Source organism: Aplidium turbinatum, chromosome 13, assembly GCF_918807975.1.
Source record: "Aplidium turbinatum chromosome 13, kaAplTurb1.1, whole genome shotgun sequence".
NCBI lineage: Eukaryota > Metazoa > Chordata > Ascidiacea > Aplousobranchia > Polyclinidae > Aplidium > Aplidium turbinatum.
In genome coordinates this window covers 4,027,921-4,045,990 of record NC_137484.1, presented here as the reverse complement: position 1 = coordinate 4,045,990, position 18,070 = coordinate 4,027,921, and the positions used below count along the sequence as shown (strand labels likewise).

At 38.5% G+C, this 18,070-nt stretch overlaps 1 protein-coding gene across 3 annotated transcripts in view; it reads right to left on the bottom strand.

Annotated features, from left to right (window-relative positions):
- LOC145781831 (E3 ubiquitin-protein ligase XIAP-like) overlaps nucleotides 1–18,070 on the bottom strand; it is a 31,585-nt gene that overhangs the window by 3,434 nt on the left and 10,081 nt on the right. For all 3 annotated transcript variants that reach the window (XM_082593512.1, XM_082593511.1, XM_082593510.1), the window contains 10 exons: nucleotides 11,737–11,896; nucleotides 10,881–11,223; nucleotides 10,348–10,426; nucleotides 9,632–9,786; nucleotides 8,190–8,275; nucleotides 7,198–7,377; nucleotides 6,736–6,974; nucleotides 6,230–6,329; nucleotides 5,597–5,938; nucleotides 473–714 (listed from right to left, as the gene is read on the bottom strand). In XM_082593512.1, the coding sequence (XP_082449638.1) occupies nucleotides 473–714; nucleotides 5,597–5,938; nucleotides 6,230–6,329; nucleotides 6,736–6,974; nucleotides 7,198–7,377; nucleotides 8,190–8,275; nucleotides 9,632–9,786; nucleotides 10,348–10,426; nucleotides 10,881–11,223; nucleotides 11,737–11,896 (1,926 nt within the window). The remainder of the gene's footprint in view (nucleotides 1–472; nucleotides 715–5,596; nucleotides 5,939–6,229; nucleotides 6,330–6,735; nucleotides 6,975–7,197; nucleotides 7,378–8,189; nucleotides 8,276–9,631; nucleotides 9,787–10,347; nucleotides 10,427–10,880; nucleotides 11,224–11,736; nucleotides 11,897–18,070) is intronic.

The window sequence follows — 18,070 nt, the reverse complement described above, 5'->3', positions numbered from 1 at the left end:
ATTCTATCGCTAATGTGGTGATCGCGCGTCTAGGAATTGGTAGATGACCACACTAATGCATTCAATTTCGGTGATTTTTACCGATACCCTTCTATCTAGGTAACGTCAGGCTTGATAGAACCGTCATCGGTTAATCCGGATCTTCGCCTAATCCGGATGGAATCGCCGGTCAAATCGAATCCGGATTAATCGAGTTTTACTGTACCTTGCTGCGGTACTCAAACTTTATATCAGCTTCGAGCTATACAAACAGGCTGAAATTGCAAATAATTTCTGCTCTTAAGACGCCATAACTTATACTCTTTGTGACATATAACTAAACAGTTAAAAAGTACAGAACAAATATATTTTCTTTATAGTTTGTAAATAATCTTGAGTCTTCCTAGAAATTTATTACTCGTAGGGTAGCACTGGTGTAATGTGTACTTTGCAGAAAAATAACCTTTCTTTAAATTTCAGGCTGTTTAGTTACCTAGCTTCAATATTTTCGAAGCGCTTCCTCCACTTGTTTCTTCTTCACTTGATTCTTCCTGATCTTCTACGCTGTTGCTCCTCTTCAAAGATGTAGAAGAACCGCTCCTTGTCATCGAACTTTCTTCTTCTCTTGTGCTAGGCGATGCAACCACTTTAGTTGCAGGAAGTTCGGGAAGAGAGAGCACAGCATCCAGCAGCTGCTCTGCAGTTTGAAAAGCTCCTCCTCTTGTTTCTCGTTGTCTAAGATAGAAAATATCAATCGATTGCAATCAATCTTCAGAAGTGAAAGCTGAATTTGTTGCAAATAAACGTACCGCTTGGGTCATACATTCGCCTGAAATGTTTTTTCAAGTGTATTTATTCAATTGTTTCAATGTTCATAGTTTAACATTTTTTTTTATTATGAGAAGCTTTAATATGATAAAACAAAGTATCATTTTATCTAGCAATTTGTATCCAACAATTAAATTCTCTGTGTGTAGATTCAATAGTTTTCATCTGCGGGTAGATTACTTTATCGGCTATCAACATGCAAACATTCAAACGGCAAGGTGAAAAAAGCACTGAACACTGAAACAGATGACACTAAAACACTTGAACAAACATTTTAGCCCAAAGTAGAACCCAAGTATACTTTTATCTGCAATGGACTTCAGTCTAAGTTCTGAAGTCTATTGTCTAGACTGTAAGCCAGTGGTTCCCAACCTTTTTGTCTTGGTGACCCCTTTAAAAATGTTCGTAGATACCGCGACCCCCACTTATATTCTTTCCTAAATGCAAGTATACTATTAACAAATAATACAACAAAAGGCAGCTCTAAAAATGTTTTTCTTGCATTTATTGACAAATCAATGCGATGGTTGACTTTATAGGTCTGCAGCTAACCGTGAAATTGGAGATTGCGTGCTAGCAGTGGCCGAGTGGTTAGCGCGTTGGGCTCGCAGTCGAGAGCCTGCATGTTCGACTCCAGCCACCCGCACTTGCTGTTGTTTCTCTGGGCAAGAAACTTTACGATAATTGCCTCTACCCAGTGATCGATTTCGAGTAATGGGTAGTACCAAATTCAAGTCATAAGTAGAGTAGACAACCGGAAACAGACATTGCCGTCGGCTGCAGCGTGGGTCAGGTGTAGGTCGGAAGGCGTACACCGATGCATAGCGCTCAAGTCCGCTTTCCCGCAATGCAGGATAAAGATAAACAAACAAACAAACAAAGACAGAGCCAGTCTCATGTCGTCTTCCACATCCATTCTATTTCTTTCCTTCGTTTTCATATGCAGAAGAGCTGAAAAACCACTCTCACTTAGATACGTCGTAGCGAAGGGCAGTAATACGTGAACAGCCAGCGTAGAAATCTGTGGGTATGAATCATACATTTCACAGTAAAATTGAGAGAGTGACTTTGTATTGCTGGTTCCCAATTGCTAATTGCTCACTTAAATTAAACAACTAGCATTCCAGTCCCAGTTGAAAATATCTATCATTATGATTTCAAAAACACAAAGCTATTGCACTGATGTAATGTTCAAGTTCTCTCTTCCTCCTACACTACAAATAAATACTTAAACAGACCACAAACTACTAGCACTAGGGCTAATCTCGTTGCTAGCATCTCATTGCGGTGTGTTTACATCACCCGCAACCGCTTTATTTCGGTTTCATTTCTGTTGAAACTACCGACATAAAATCCAGACCGCCACGAATCTCATTTCGGTCATCGCATGCAAACAGACTACGAGTCTGGCAGACTAACCGAAACGAAAAATTTTCATTTTGGGCGCAATGAAACGTCATGTAAACGTAGCCTGGCACATACTACTAGCGGACCGGTACCTCGTCCTACTTACATTCGCTTTTGTTGTTGCATGAGCAACAGCTTCGCGACCCCTATAAAATGCTCTGCGACCCCCTTGGGGGTCGCGACCCCCAGGTTGGGAACCACTGCTCTAAGCCATGTCATAATTGCAATATATCAAAACTACGAAAAGAGGAGATGTGTCTTTAAGTTGAGAAGTTGCATACTTTTTTGTTTTTCTATTGAAACCAACTCCATCGTTTGGAATAAGGCGCAATCATAGAAAGGCACACGTGACACATGATGATCGATTTATCACATTGCTGTGCAAGCACTTTGCAACAGTTTTAGATCAGCAGCGCATTAGTGCAACACAACATGTTATGATACTGTTCCTGTTTCTTTAGCGGCAATAAATAGGAAGTGAAAACAAAATCGGGTAACAACATAATAATTGCAACAGATTATATGTAAAACATTTGCTGACGTGCATTTACATTCGCAACTTCACGCATCTAAAGTGGGAGGATTTGATGTGACGTAAGCTCCTGGCATATCGCCATCTTGAGTGGCACACGAAGATGTCCAGCAGATAAAGATTTTGTTCTTTTGTTGGAATCTTCCAAGATTAAGTTGTACACTTCACAAGGCATGCGCACCACAGCACACGTTCATGGAAGTGTCTACAATTGCAAGAAATAAACGATGCAATGTAGTCCCTCCATCGCGGCAACAGCTAGTTCCTGCTTTGAGGCGGTTGAAATACCGCCCCAGCTTCCCAGCGCAGCGGAACCTGGCAATAGCTCATCCAGTGGAGAAAAGTAGTCGCTTCCTCCAGTCGGTTCAGTTAAAATTTGTCATGGCTCGTGAATCCATGGTGGCAAGTATTACCACTACAATGTTGCCAGTAGTTTCTACCACTAACAAGTAGTTTGTAGTTACAAAGTCAGTCATCTTTCACATCAATTGGATTGGTGCAACACAACATAAAGACTTTGGCAGGTACGTTGATGGTTCCCAACCATGCGTGGTGACCGGCTGAGATGCAGTAAGCAGTGAAGTATCTGTAGATGTTAACATCTTTCCGTGGTTGGTTATATGAAAGTTGTTCTATTACAGATCCGATAATCCAGCACTTAGATGAACAGGACTGCAGCACTGTCCTTTGACAAGTAAACTTCACTTGTTTCCATGTGTTGTTTTAACACGGAAGTTTACAAAACAGAGTCGATCACTCAACGAGGTGTGCCGTGTGCGTACACCCCGTAAAGGCCTCGGTGGCACAAAAATGGCATATCTACGAGGCAGTATGCTGCTACAGCTTCGCAAAGCGGCCAAATGTAGAAGATACTTGTCTAACCAATTCTTAGAATGTTTCGTCACGTTTTAAAGTTGCGTGAGACAAACTTTCCAGAGCAGAACCGATTGCATATTTCTTGGTATTTCCCACCCAAAACGAAACTTTGACTGCCTCTTATGCTGTGGTGGCTGAAGTCTGATCCATGTTCGTTGCTCATAACATGTTTCAAGTTGCAGTGGCGATTGGAGAGTGGGTGGAATACAGCTCTGACAAATGTGATTGGTGGCAATGTGATTGCTGATGAATCTTCTGGTCATTTCAGACTTGATTGAGGAAACTTCAAATGCAATCATCATCAGAACGAACTCTGAAAATATCTGGCAGTTTGTAAAGCATGTTTTTGTAGAGACGATTTCGTAAAAGCATTGGTGTCAATAGAAAGGATTCAAATGATAGGTTTGCTCGCGCCATAAGTGCAATGGCAAGCAACCACGCATGATGATATGAAGTCGTGGGTTCGAGTCTTGTCAAAAGGTTTGTCCTTAAATGGCAAGACTTGCATGGTTTCTTGTAAGTTCCGTGGTTAGGCGCTCGAAGCTCAGTGGTTAAGCTCCGTTAGCTCAGTGGTTGGGCGCTCGACTCAAGATCACGCGACGCTGGTTCGGCTCTCGGAATGCGCGCTTGAGCAATCCATTTCAAGACTGCTCTCTATTCAGCGGCACCAAATGGATGGAAAAATTCTCCGGCAACAACATTTCAACAATCGGAAACTTTACTCTGTCAATCTCGGTAACCGGCCCTGCGTCAAAAGCTTCTACAAGTATGCGCAACTACTAAGAATAACCTATCAAAGCTTTGTTAGTCCGAGGAAAAAGGTTCAAAACTAAACAAAGACAGCTGAACGATGTAAAATGTAAAAGTTTTCAAAAAGTGAGTTTTGTTATATAGCCTCCATATTTTGCTCTAGTGCAAATGTACAAGGTCTAAGTGAAGGAGAGTTTACCAAACCTCAAATGAAAAGCTACGGAAAGGTTGTACCCAACTCTACTGATTTACAACCATAGTGAACTATAGTTGCTGTTCAATTATTTAAATACTCAAGACAGTGAAACATATCTGTGTTACAAGTGTTTCCACTTATTAATTAAAATTCGCATAGTAGATGGGTGTTATGATCGATTTTAAGTTAAAACAGATTTGGTCAATCGTTATCCGGAAAAAGACAAATCAACAATAGAATGTGTGTAAGCAGAGAAACAACGGGTTTGCATTGACGCAGGCTAATGCTGAAAACATCAATGCACAAAATTCCTTCAAATGCATGACTGAGAACTAAAAAGTTGCAACGCAGAACATGTGACGGCAGCCAAGTTAAAAGCTAACAATGCGTTTGCCGCTTTTATCGCAACGGAATTTTCGATGGCGCAATTTTCATTGAGTGCTGTGGAGCGTATTGTTCAAGGGCCTCAATTGTTGTTTAAGGTTAATAACCATGTTAACTCAACAGTTCAATTCTATTCATTTTTTAAAGGTCAGCGCCAAGTGGGCTATTTGTACTTAAACACCCATACAAAGTATACTTAACATGCTATACATCATCATTGTCAGCCATTGTTGTTCCACTGCAGGATGAAGGCCTTCCCCATATCTTTATAATGACATTGTATGTAGCGATTTTTAGGCTTTTTCGAGTCTTTTTATCCAGATGATGAGGAGAGTGGGCCTTACCCCGCTGTGTTGGTCCAGTGCAAGTTGGTAAGGGATTCATTTTTATGATTTATTAACATGCTATACATCACGCCTAATCCCAGAAAATCTACTTGCTCAAAACTGTTTTGGTTCCCAATAAAAGGCCTCAAAAGGCAACCTGGGAAATCTACCGAATCAAGACAAATGCTTACTAAATCAACAGAAGAACAAATGTATCAGCGGAAAGTATTGTGGTAATGTGGGAGAACCATTCAACCAACATAATATTTTGATTTCAATGCTGGATTAATCGAGAAAACTTTCATTAATCATCGTTACCTTTCAATGGCACGATTAATTTCTTCTTTTGAAAATCCCATAGATGCCACGGCACTCTCAAGAACGGCACTTGTAGGTCTGGAAGCACCCAGTCCCTCTGAAGGACTTTGTCTGCTTGATGTTGATGGGGAATAACTCATAAGAAGATCTCCAGCGCTCATTCCGTTCCTTGGATCAACGATGCGCAACTGCGTGGATGACTGCTCTGATGGATGACTCACCAGGGTCCCGGTGCGGTGATCGAACCGAGCATTCTTCAAAGTTGGCCTCCTCAAGTTTGGGAACTTGGAAACTATGTTTCTAACAAATTCTAATCCTTTGCATTGCAACATGTACTCGCACCTGTAATGAAATGAATAGTCAGCGAAGGTGAAACCGAGCCAACGATGTATTCACTGCGGAAAAAGCTTCTTCCACGTAAAAGATATCCGCCACCAGCATTCTGGTTTAGTCAATCAGTTAGAATTTTTGTATAAAATTTTGTAAATTGCAAACTGCACAGCAAAAATTACTATAACAATCTTAAATCAATCAATATTAGATTGTACATTTTCCGATGGTGACTGTTTACGTAATATAGACCACTTCTGCACATGTTTGATCACAATATCAAGAGGTAGAGTAGTGACTCACCCAGGAAACCATTTGGCATGCTCTACGAATGGATCATCTTCTGGCTCCCAGTTCTGCAAACCACCGTTGCAATACCAGCACTTTGCACGGTCGTTGTTACCTAGGAACAATAATGCTGTTGAAACAACGACTGATTTTGTAAATACATTTAATATGTGACACAGAACCAATTGTCTGAGCAGCCAGTGGGTGCGGAAATGATTAGAGTGGGTACAAATTGAATTCAATGACAACGATTCCAGCGGCCAGTTCAACACTCAGCTAACGTGGGTGTTGGTACATAACGTTCACCACCACTCAAGATGCAACGGAAAATATGACGTAGTTAGAAACCCGTCACTTCACACCAGTGTGCTTCATTGGGTGTAAAAATGGCTGGGTTACTGTTACTTTAGAAAAGTTTCCTTTTTCATTTTTCGACTATTAAACAGACTAGTCTATACAACAGAAAATAGGATCTTGTTACAAGTATCACATGATTGATGACAAGTAATCACAAGACGCACCAAGAAAGAAGAACCCGGCAGTGGCGATTGTGTCTTTTGTTGCCACCACTTTGTGGCTGGGCCACCTTCCATCGAAGGTTTGCAGACGTGCCGTGAACTCTCTCATATGGGGGTTCACCGGGTGCAAGCAGGGAAATCGCTGTTGCAGTATCTTCTTCTCTTCAGGACTCAGATCAGAATGTGAGTTAAAAGCAGGTGAAGGAAGAGGGACATTTCGGGTTTCCAACTTCAACATTAATCTGTAAAGTTAATACAATTTAAAAGAACGATCTTGTTCCAGGTAAAGAATTTTAAGTTCAGAATTTTTAATCTTTTTGTATCATTAAATTTACAAGTTTTTGTCTTTCAATCTTTGATTCCGCATCTTTCAATCTTCTCTCTTTGGTCTTTTACCATACAATGGTTTTTCAAGTCCTCAGTGAAAACACAAACATACTTTCCAACAAGCATTGGAAGCCTTACTTGCAGCGTGCAGTGTTTCGACGATGTTCTACATCAACCTCATCTCCAGGCTTCCACTTATTAAGGACAACGGAGCAAGAGAAGCACTGAACACGATCATTGTTCCCAAGATAAAAGAATCCAGACTTGGCCAGATCCTGAATAGTAACGCTATGGTTCCTCCAGGCAACAAAAGATTTTCTAAAAAAAAGTGACTTTTCCTTGAAAGATGTAAAAAATAAGACATACATTAAAAGCTCAGCATAATAGCTTGGCTTACAGAACGTCACGCATGACTGCGTATTCTATATAGCAAGATAAGATGATGGCTTTGGCACGTCAGTCATGCCTAACCTGATCCCAACTAGCAAATCATCCTTTTCAATATAGGATGCACTGCTAATCAAGCAGCAACAGGTAACTAGCTTTGCTTGATTCAATGTCCGCAGACGTTGAATGAATGTAAAAAGGATGTTTTCCTGGCTAGGTGAAACAACCTGATAATAAACGTCAGATTTTTGCAAATCATCTTTCCGCTGACAAACCACACAAAATACTCTGATGACGTCTTAATACGTGTCCATTAGGTGTACTTACCGTATTGTACAGAAAACCAGCAGTAAACATGTGTACTGAGATTAGAGACATCATGTTTACCGCACGAATAGGTTGTTGAGATCTTCTTTTTAAACAACATGCTTAAAAGACCTTCTCACATGTTTATTTCTGTTTACAAGAAGGAAGTATTTTACAAAGAAGGATGCACGCTTATCCACAATTACTATAAGCTGCTGTTACTACACGAATAAAACGCATCATCTTAATTTACACAATTTATTACCTTAAACCTATCTCACTACGATGATGCAATAGAAAAAAAAAACTCTGACTCTGGTAGTATCTGTGAGTTTGTGGTACCAAGTCTATTTTTGGTGTTCAAAATAATACATCAATCACAATTCAACAAACAACGAAAATCTATACAGTTTCGTTTTGAACCACATAGCACCTACATTCTATCTGCTTCGTTGCATAAATCTAGTTCTTCATTGAGGAACCGTAGATGGCTGCTCGATGTTATGGATGCAAATACAAGACCCTGGCAAAGCAACACATTGAATCATGAAGTGTTGTCAATTGTCATGTAGGTTGTCGCAAGAGATGAAATATTCTATACCACACAAAATTGTGTAACATTAACAAGAAACTAATTGTGACGCCAACTAACATTAAATTAAGTCTTCATCATGTGAGGCTTAGACACAGAGGCGTTATGTTTTAATAGTGACGCTCTTACAAATCAAAAGCAACAAGTTCCCTTTGATCAAATCATTTCTTTGCTGACTGGGCTGAAACAAGTCAACATATTTATGAGTTTTGGGAACACACAAACCCATTAATTTTCACGCGAATTAGTTCAAGCTTCAGGTGGAACCGAAACCCGTGAAATTAAAAGTATTTTCATAGCAAGACATGCAACCGAGACATTTATATCAAGCATTGTTACAGGTTTGACACCTGTGGGAAAATATTCTTTCCTTTTCTTGATTTTGGGATACCAATGGGTTTCCCAATCATAAGCAGGAATTCAGCGGCAAAGTTATTGGGTTGAATAACATTATGGAACTATGACAAGATCAACACAACAAATTCAAACGTTCTCGAGGCGGAACTGAAGGCTTTGTTTGGTAAAACAACAATTCAGCGAGCTAGATATTAAGAAAACAAAACACTATACAGCACAGTGTGGCGTCAAGTTTCAATGTGTTTTCTTTGTCGATATTCAATGCGAGGCACAACAAAATGACTTCTCTACGAGACGTAAAAGATCAAATGAATACTAATGTGAATGTTTACAAACGTTTGTTGGTTTAACGAATATGTTCAAAATCGTGGCGCAAGCTAGAACGAAACGAGATTGTCATCAACATAAGTGTTCATGTAAGATGTATGCAATGAGATACCGTGCTGAAAGTGTAATTAAGTGCACAGCTAGGAACATTTCAGCTCTTAAACATGTGCTCTTCATATGACATAAATATGTTAATAAGTTTCAAGTATAGTTTACATCAAATATAGTTACTATTTTCTAAAACCTCTACAGCCTGTTTCCCCCTAAAAAGGGGATCATCAAAAGGTCCTTATTCAAATACAATCTATAAAAAGTTCAGTTTATTTATATATCTGTTTATATCTGTTCGTGCTAAATTAATAAGCTTTTCAGTTTTGGCTATGATAAAAAACACGCAGCAAAGTCATGAAAGGAAGTGACATGTCGTAAACGACATTAAGCGGCTTACAGTTCCACAGTTCCTTTCAGCATGAAACTAGCATTAAATGTGTTTTGTTCAGTTCATGAAATATCACTGCTATTGGCTATTGGCTAGCAACTGCTATTGGCTTGGCTTTATCTATAACCGTTTCACAATCATCAAACGTTAGCTTGTCACTTTACCTCCACGTTTTTAGAACGCCATTTATTTTCACGATATGTCTCAGGGGAAGCGGTTGGACGTGGTGGAAGAGAAGATAGTGATTGGTGCCCTTGAGAGCTGGTGCCCTGCCGGTCAATGCGTACTTTGTTCAAACCTTGCGTGATTCCGAGTAACTCTGACCAACACAAGCAGGAAATGTGAAAACATGTTCAATAAGAAACAGTTTATACTGGTCGAGTGCTTCTATAAAGCATTCTTTCAGTATTTTACAGCACATTCAGTCATCATTTTACAATCTTTTGCTTTGCCATTTCAGACCAACTTGCCTATAAAAGCACTTTAGTTTTGCCATTTATGGTTTTACAATTGTTTCAACCGAGACGAACAAAATATTATATTTAAAGTAACGACTATTGGCACTTTGGTTTATATTTTAACACACATCGTGACTTCACAAAGAAAGCCGTAACATTCTATGAGATTTATACAAACAGCAACAGAAAGACAAATTTTATAACTGAGATAAGAGGAAAAAGGTCCATTTTCAAAGTTAAGAAAAAAAAAATTATTTGGCGAATTGTTTCATTGAAATAGGATCAATAAATGCCGGTTTCAAATTAATAAAAAGAAAAAAAAACTTTCAGTTTAAATACCTGTCCACAAACGCGCGAAGAATTAGCAATATATCATACAACAACTTTCAAATAACTCGATGCTTTAGACTTGACATTATTACCAGGTGAAGAATGAGTGTTGTTGCGTTGACTAATTATTCCGTCATCAGCAGCTACAAGAGGTCTGTGTGATGATGACATCTGAAAGTAAAGTCACAACTAGAATGAGTCCTCACAATAATAATAATATTAATAATAATTTATTTCACACCAGTTGGGTACAAAATAGCGTCCTCACAAGAATGAATGACATTCAAGGCACAAAAACAATTATTTTGACTCAATACAATCGTATGCACAATAGTCAGATATTGTATTGGCTCTTCCGGGTATCGACTATGGTGTACCGCAAGGTTCTACAAGCGGTCGGTTATTTGCATACGTGGATGTATGTGTGCACTGTGCAGTGTTTCATCTCGTTGACCATTTTCTCCAGAGATAATTAATATAATCGTGTTATGGCACAAAGACACTTACCTTTATTCATCTTACACGGGCGCTTGCACATCTACTTATCCACCATCTTATCCTTATCCGCATCTACTTATCTACATTACACTGTGACTTCAATGAAGGATTAAAATCTGTAACTAACCGAGCTGGGTCTTTCAAATTCATTATAAAGTGGCACAAGCGTTTCCTGATTAGTACTCGAAGGATTTCCATATGTAGAGGATGAAGGAGATCCGAAGACAGATGATGGAGGAGATCCGAAAGATGATGGAGGAGATCTGGAGACAGATGATGAAGGAGAAGAGTATCCGCTGTCTCTATTGGGAAGGGATGAAGTGAATGTTCCAACAAATTCGATTGGTTGATTCGTATCGAGTGGCCTGTTACGAGTTTCTATTCCCAAAACCAACTTACACCCTTCAAAATGCCACCTTGCAAGTTTTGGATCATCCTGAGTACACCAATCTTGAATCGCAGCTCCACAGCTATAAGTAAACATCACTCAAGGTTAGAACAGCTTAGTAACGCAAGAGCAAAGGTGAACTTTAAAAATAATATCCCAATCCATCATCGTCGAATGCATCATAGTTCAAGCGAAATTTGATAAACTGGGTTGTGAATACGGGAGATTCAGCATTGCAGTCATACAATGCGTAGTGTCAATACAAAACACGTGAATTTCCTTTTTAGTTGTATCCAGGCTTACGTCCGGCGGTTAAAGATTTGGATTAAGTTGAACGGAAGGCAAGGAAGCCAATCTACGTGTCCACATTCAAGCATGACTTTAAGTGTCCTGCCAAAGACACATCAGTTCTCTTATACGCGGTATCGAACCTGCGCACTTTTAAACGTCGTAGCTGGATGTCACTGCTCGGTAATGCAGCCACCGATACCTGCTTTGGTACATAATAGGATTAAAAATGAGACCTGATATGCAATCTTAAAAGTTTGAAGGCCGTTTACACCAAACTACCGAGCAGATAGAAATGTTACTATACCTGAAACATTTGACTTTGTCTTTGTGGCCAGTGTACAGGAACCCGTGTCGTGCAAGGACGCAAGGGTGAACTGGAACTGAAGCAGGAAAATCCATATAAGTTCGTAGTCTGTAGATCTCTTTATGAGGGTCTCCATGAGGAATGCGGGCGTTACCATGCTCTGGAATAACATTAAGATCTTGATGAAATTTATTGATACTCTCCTGCAGTCAATTTTCAGTAAGTCTACGTTATAAATGCAGCATCAAACCAACTCGAATTGTCGTTGTAGAGGAATTTTATTTGTTTTGATACATAGCTGGACAGTTTTAGTTTTGCATCAGCGCTGTGGTGTCAATCTGGAATGTAGGCTTGAAAACACACAACTAAACTGTATGAAGAATATTACGAGACAACGGAAAACATTTGGACTAAGATTGTGAAATCAAAGTGCAGTATTTCTTGAACTTTTCAAGAAATTGTTGTCTAGTGCAATACAAAACGTAAGAAGGAAATCTTGAGTGAAAAGTCATTTGGTGGATGGTGTGGTCGTAAAACACTGGGTGAGGTCGGTTGTAAATGATCAATGAATTTACCGGAATGTAAAAAAGCAAAAGTTTGTTGTTAAACATTCGGTTTGAATTCAAAGGTTAATACCTTTTCAAATATTTAAACTTAGTGAATAATCAAACATTTCGCCACAATCACAAAATTTCAAATGTCATTAAGTGATTTAAAGAGTTGAATACCTGACGCAACTCATGGGTTTTGAATTATTGTAATATAAACAAAAATCACTTTGTTCTGTTTGAAAGTATCTAGAACTGCAAAATTTAAATAAAAATTGCAAACTATGCGAAGTTTTATTGGTCAAAATCAGTGGTACCAAGCAATATCACGATCGTGATTATCAACAATTAGGCTACGGCAAGTGTTGTTCTCCACTGCATGATTAACAGTGACTATTCCTGAATATCTTTACACGTGAAAATGATTTTGTAAGTTTGTGAAAAAAAACTTTCATCGCTTTATTTAAACATTTTGAAAAGCTCATGAGACAATGCGGACTCACAACACCACTTGCTCTTGAAATTCAGTTCTTCAAATCTTTTGCCGTGTTTTTAACTTAACAAATTGTAGAGACTTTTAGGGGCTTAATGGGCCTAATTTTTAAGTTTTTTGCGGAACATAAATATTTTAAAATAATAGCTTTCCCCTGGTGACTGCAAAGTAGGCTATCACAAGATGATTGAACATGATACCAGCTACATACCCGACGTTTCGCCAGTCAGCACGACTGACTTCATCAAGGTGGCTGAAACACGCAAAAACTACCTGTTCAGCAGCAAAAAGGCAAACACAGAACATAAAAAGCTGTTAGGCACTACAACCTTAACGTTTCAAATTTCAACAGTCATTGTTTGCAAAAGTTAAAATATACAAGACAAAGCAAACAGATGTTAAAACTTGTCCTAGGCCTCAATACAAATACCATGCATTGACAAAGATTTGCATTACATAATCTATCACTCTAATTAAAAAAAATTTTGAACACAATGACATACTGCCTATTGCATTGATAAAACTTTGAAATGGTACCACTAATACAAGGTGGTAAACTTGTGCTGTTTATATTCCTGTGCAAATTACCACCAAGGATTTGTATACAGTATTATACAAGGTCATCAATAATTAACGTTGCAACTTCAAACAACTGTATTGAACAAATGGTGGACAATTTTTTAGTAATAGTTTTTATTGTTTAATATTAATGTCAAATAAATAAATAAATAGCCTATTTAGGAAAAACAAGTTTTACTCAATGTGTCCGCCCTTTGCGTCGATAACAAATCGGAGACGCTTCGAAAAGGACCTGCAAGAGTCACGAATAACTCTTTGAGGTATTTTGGATCATTCTTTTTTCAGATTAACCTTCAGCACTTCCAAACTTTGGTGGTGTTCAGTCGAAACCTTGTTCTCCAGGTAAGACCAGATGCCAATGTGTAGAGGGTTCAGGTCTGGGGATGAAGGGACCATTCTTTCTTGGAAATGAAGAACGGCACATTGGTTGAAAGCCAGTTTTGCGTTCTCTTAGCTCCATGTGAAGGGGCAAAATCTTGTTGGAATGACCAATTACGTTTTTTTAAGTGTTTCTTTGCCCAAGGCAGCAATGAACCCTCAAGAATATCATTTCGGTGGTTTTCTTGGTTCAATTTCACTCCTTGGTCCACAAAAATTAATGGACACCTTCCTGATTCGTTGACTGCGGCCCACACCATCACTGATGTCGCCCCTTGTCTCCGAGTGACCACCCGGGGTTCAACGTCACCATCTCTTGACCAAACACGATCATTATGACTGTTAACTGACTGTTAAAAATGATGCTGGACATCAAATTTCTTCTCATCGCTGAACACAAGGTTTGGCAGCGTGCCTCCTCCTTCAATGCGTGAGAGCAGAATTCTGGCTCTGGAGAGACGTTTCTCAATGGTATTGGCATTTAGCAACTGTTTCTTCATGTGTTTGAATGGGCTCATCTTCAAATCCTTCTTGAGAACTGTGAACATGGTTCCATAGGCCACGTTTGCTTCTTTTGCCAGTTTTTGAAATGGATCTCTTGTAACGTTAATTATTGATGACCCTGTATAGCTTGAGTTTGGAAGCTTTCCCGAATAGAGTTTTTAAATTTTTTTTCTGATTTTAACAATATCCAGCTTGGTCTTGGATCCATACAGCATGAATTTCATACGCTCACAGTCTGCCTTAATTTGATGACGACCAAATACTTCCACATTCTTATGCAATATTTCCTTTCAACAGTTATTAACCACATGAATTAGATTTGCGACATATATTACGCAAAACAGTGTAATTAACCAATGACATATAGTTTGCCCACGCAGTGCTTGTGATAAAGCACTACGTTGTTTTGACATGAAATAATGTAAGACGCCTGAGTATTCTTGAAATACGTGCTCAAAACAATACAAAGGTGATGACAATCGTCATTGATATACCTACGCCTGACTTACGTTTCCTGGAAACTCTAGGATGGTTGCTGTTATGTAACATACAAAACTGTATTATAATGACTTGGCACGAACCATAGCAGTGAAGATGTTGTTTCTCACTTATTGTTTCTAAGGAATAACAAAAAAAGACAAAGAACAATCCCTTACAGACAAAGCACTGCTAGTTTATTCACTGAGCTAGTTATTTGAAAAAGTACAATAACTTCCCAAACAGTCAAATCAAGGTGCGATTTGCTGTCTGGCTGATTCTCTTACATCAATTGAATATGAATAGCTAGCTATTCTCGGAGCGGCCCGATTCTGTGCCGCCGATTTGGAGATATCCCGATTTGGAGATATCCCAATTCGGATACAACCGATTCGGTGCGGACGTGCTGTCGAATAGTATTTCATGATTAGAATTGATGCATGATTGTCTGTATGGAGAAAGAAGTTCAAAAAATCCCACAACAGCATCTGTTTATTCTAAGAAATCATAATTGAGATTATTCAGGAGAATAATCAACTAAGTTAAAACCAAGTTTCATTATATCGCAGTCAAAGAAAAATTTAAGGATTGAAATATAATTGTCTGTATGTTGGAAACGGTTATAGGCAAATTGTTCGTAAGCAATTGTTCGTAAAGCAAATTGTTCGTAATCAATTGTTCGTACAACAATTGTTCGTAAACTGTTTTTCGTAAAATGAAATCTGTAAAACAATTCTTCGTAAAGCATTTCTTCGTATACATCAAATTTTAACTGCATGCACGAAAAAATGCTTTAGGAAGAATTGTTTTACGAAGAATTCATTTTACGAACAATTGCTTACGAACAATTTGTCGGACACCGTTGAAAACAGTATTAAAAGCCAATGGTGGCATCTGTTCATTTAGAAGATTACAGGGATTATTTAGGAGCGTAATATACAGTCTAACAGATTATTTGCAAATTCAAACTTTTTAAACAACAGTGTCAAAAAGATGTGAAGTGTCGCATTACGTACCTTCATAAATTAGCATTTTGTAACGTAATTAAGGCAATAACAACACAAGACGCAAATGGTGCTGATATGTATAATATAAATCAACGTTATGGATAAAAAGCAATAGGAACAGTTTCGAGTGGTGTTGAATGTCGCATCTTTATAAACTAATAATTTGCAATGTAATAAGGCAATAACAACACAAGCTCATCCACATCAGTGTTTATCTAACCTATTGTTGCTATATCCGTAAGACAGGACTTCAGCAAATTCATATTTACCTCACTGAAACAATTACAACATAAACCGTTTCATTTCCATGGGTACGAAAAGTTAAACATTTAAAATGCCTACTTAAATGATTTTTACAATTTTTCTTAATAAACAGAAGCCGTCGTGGGATTTTTCAAAACGTTCGCACCGAATCAGTCGTCTCCGCATCGGCAGCTCCGAATTGTCACAGACCGAGCTATTCTCTTCATTGCTTTTGCATAAGCAGAAAACACATTCAATTTGACACAACTTAAGTTAAGCATTGTGCTACTATAGATAACTGATGAACGTTCCTGTAAACAGGAAGTCTTTATTCAATTATATATATTAGGGTGTTGCAGGCGCCCCGACCCTCTCGGATTTTGCTTACCTTTTTTGTGGTACTGTGTTTAGCTCAGTAGATCACAAATATGAAGTTTCATAAATTTTCATCGACGTTTACCTCCACCGCCGAGGCCATTTTGAGGCCCACTTTTTGAAATTTTTCATGTATTTTGCCACTAGAGGGCAGTGTATAAGTTTTGCAATATTGGGGGTATATTTAAAAGATGCTCTATGATGTTCTGAATTGTTTAAAAAAAAAATTGGAGAAATGGGATAAGTATATCCTAAAATATTCAAGTTTTGTCACTAATTTTTTGCACAATACTGCCCCTAGTGGTAAAAAGAAAAGTTAAAATATCTTGAAAACTACTCATCATATTGTTATGGAACTTGCATGCACCCCCCCATTTTCATGGGTAAGGAGTTTGATTTCAGCAATATTTTTGCAAAATATTACCACTAGAGGGCGGTAGTTTTAATTTTGAACTATTTTCCTGTGAAAAGGCAATAATGTTGCATTTCTTGAGCTGTGCTTCTGAAGAATAGAATTTCATGGTTTATGCACAACAAAATTTATTCAATTGTAAAGAAACTGCATGCATGCATGTACTATATCAATAAATCTAAACAGGCAATGTGAGTCTTAGTTAACACAATTTCCGCAAAGGCAGTTGTGCATCTTCATTGTGTCGGTAAATGACGTTTTCTAAGATTTGGTATCTTTCTTCGATTCTCCTCCACCACTTGAATATAGTTTTGCAGATTTTTTTCTTGTTTTGCTACATGAAGAAAGTCGGATACCACTTTTACCCCTCTCTCTGCTGAATCATTACAGACTCTGAGTGCACTTATGATACCATTAGCAGAAGCATAGCCATCATCTATTTCCCACTTTTTTGGGTGTTTGACAAGAAAAGTTGTTGAAATGTGCAAAAGTTCAAATAACATTTTGCTGCTGGCATTTGCATAGGAGCACAATGACAGTGAGTTACCATTAACAATGTCTGGCAGCTCTGGCTTACCGTATCCATTACCAAACCTGTTTGTAACCTGGCCATGGAAACTTGCATTTAAACGCAGCAGAGTTCCAGCCAAAGCTTCCTTTTCATCAATAGTGACTTGTTTGCCCCATAGAACTAAGGGAATCAGCTCCCCAGTTACATACCATGTGTGCCTACCTAAAGCTTTTAAAGCAGCAAGACTGATAATTTTGTCTACTGCAGCATAGCTTTTGATGTCACTTACCAGTTGCAAATCTTCTCGGGGTGCTGATGCAGCAATTGGACAGTTGAACCACCATCCATTAAATACAAAACTGCAAAGGTCAACAAATCACTCTATGTTTTGTATTTGTGACTTGGAAATGATTCCTTGCGGTAGAAAGTCTTGCAGCATTACTATCTCATAGCAATAGAGCTGCTTTCCCATCCACCTTGCTCGATGGACAGCAGAGAGAAATGCATGCAGCAGAGAAATGGCCTTAAAAAAAAGAAAAACTTAAAACAACAACACCCAAAAACTTTTTTCAAGCCATCTCTCTGCTGCATGCATTTTTTTTCAAATAAAGCTAGACAAACCACTTCTCTGCCTAGCATGCAGAAAACATATTGGAGAAGTTATACTTTCTCATGTGTGGGAAGCCCTGTAAGTCGAAACGTCAAGATCTCCAGGCATTGAACTATTCGAAAGATTCCGGAACAAAGGATTCAATGCAACCCCACATGCTGCAGCTGTACTGCACACCAAAAATCCTCAAGAGTTGG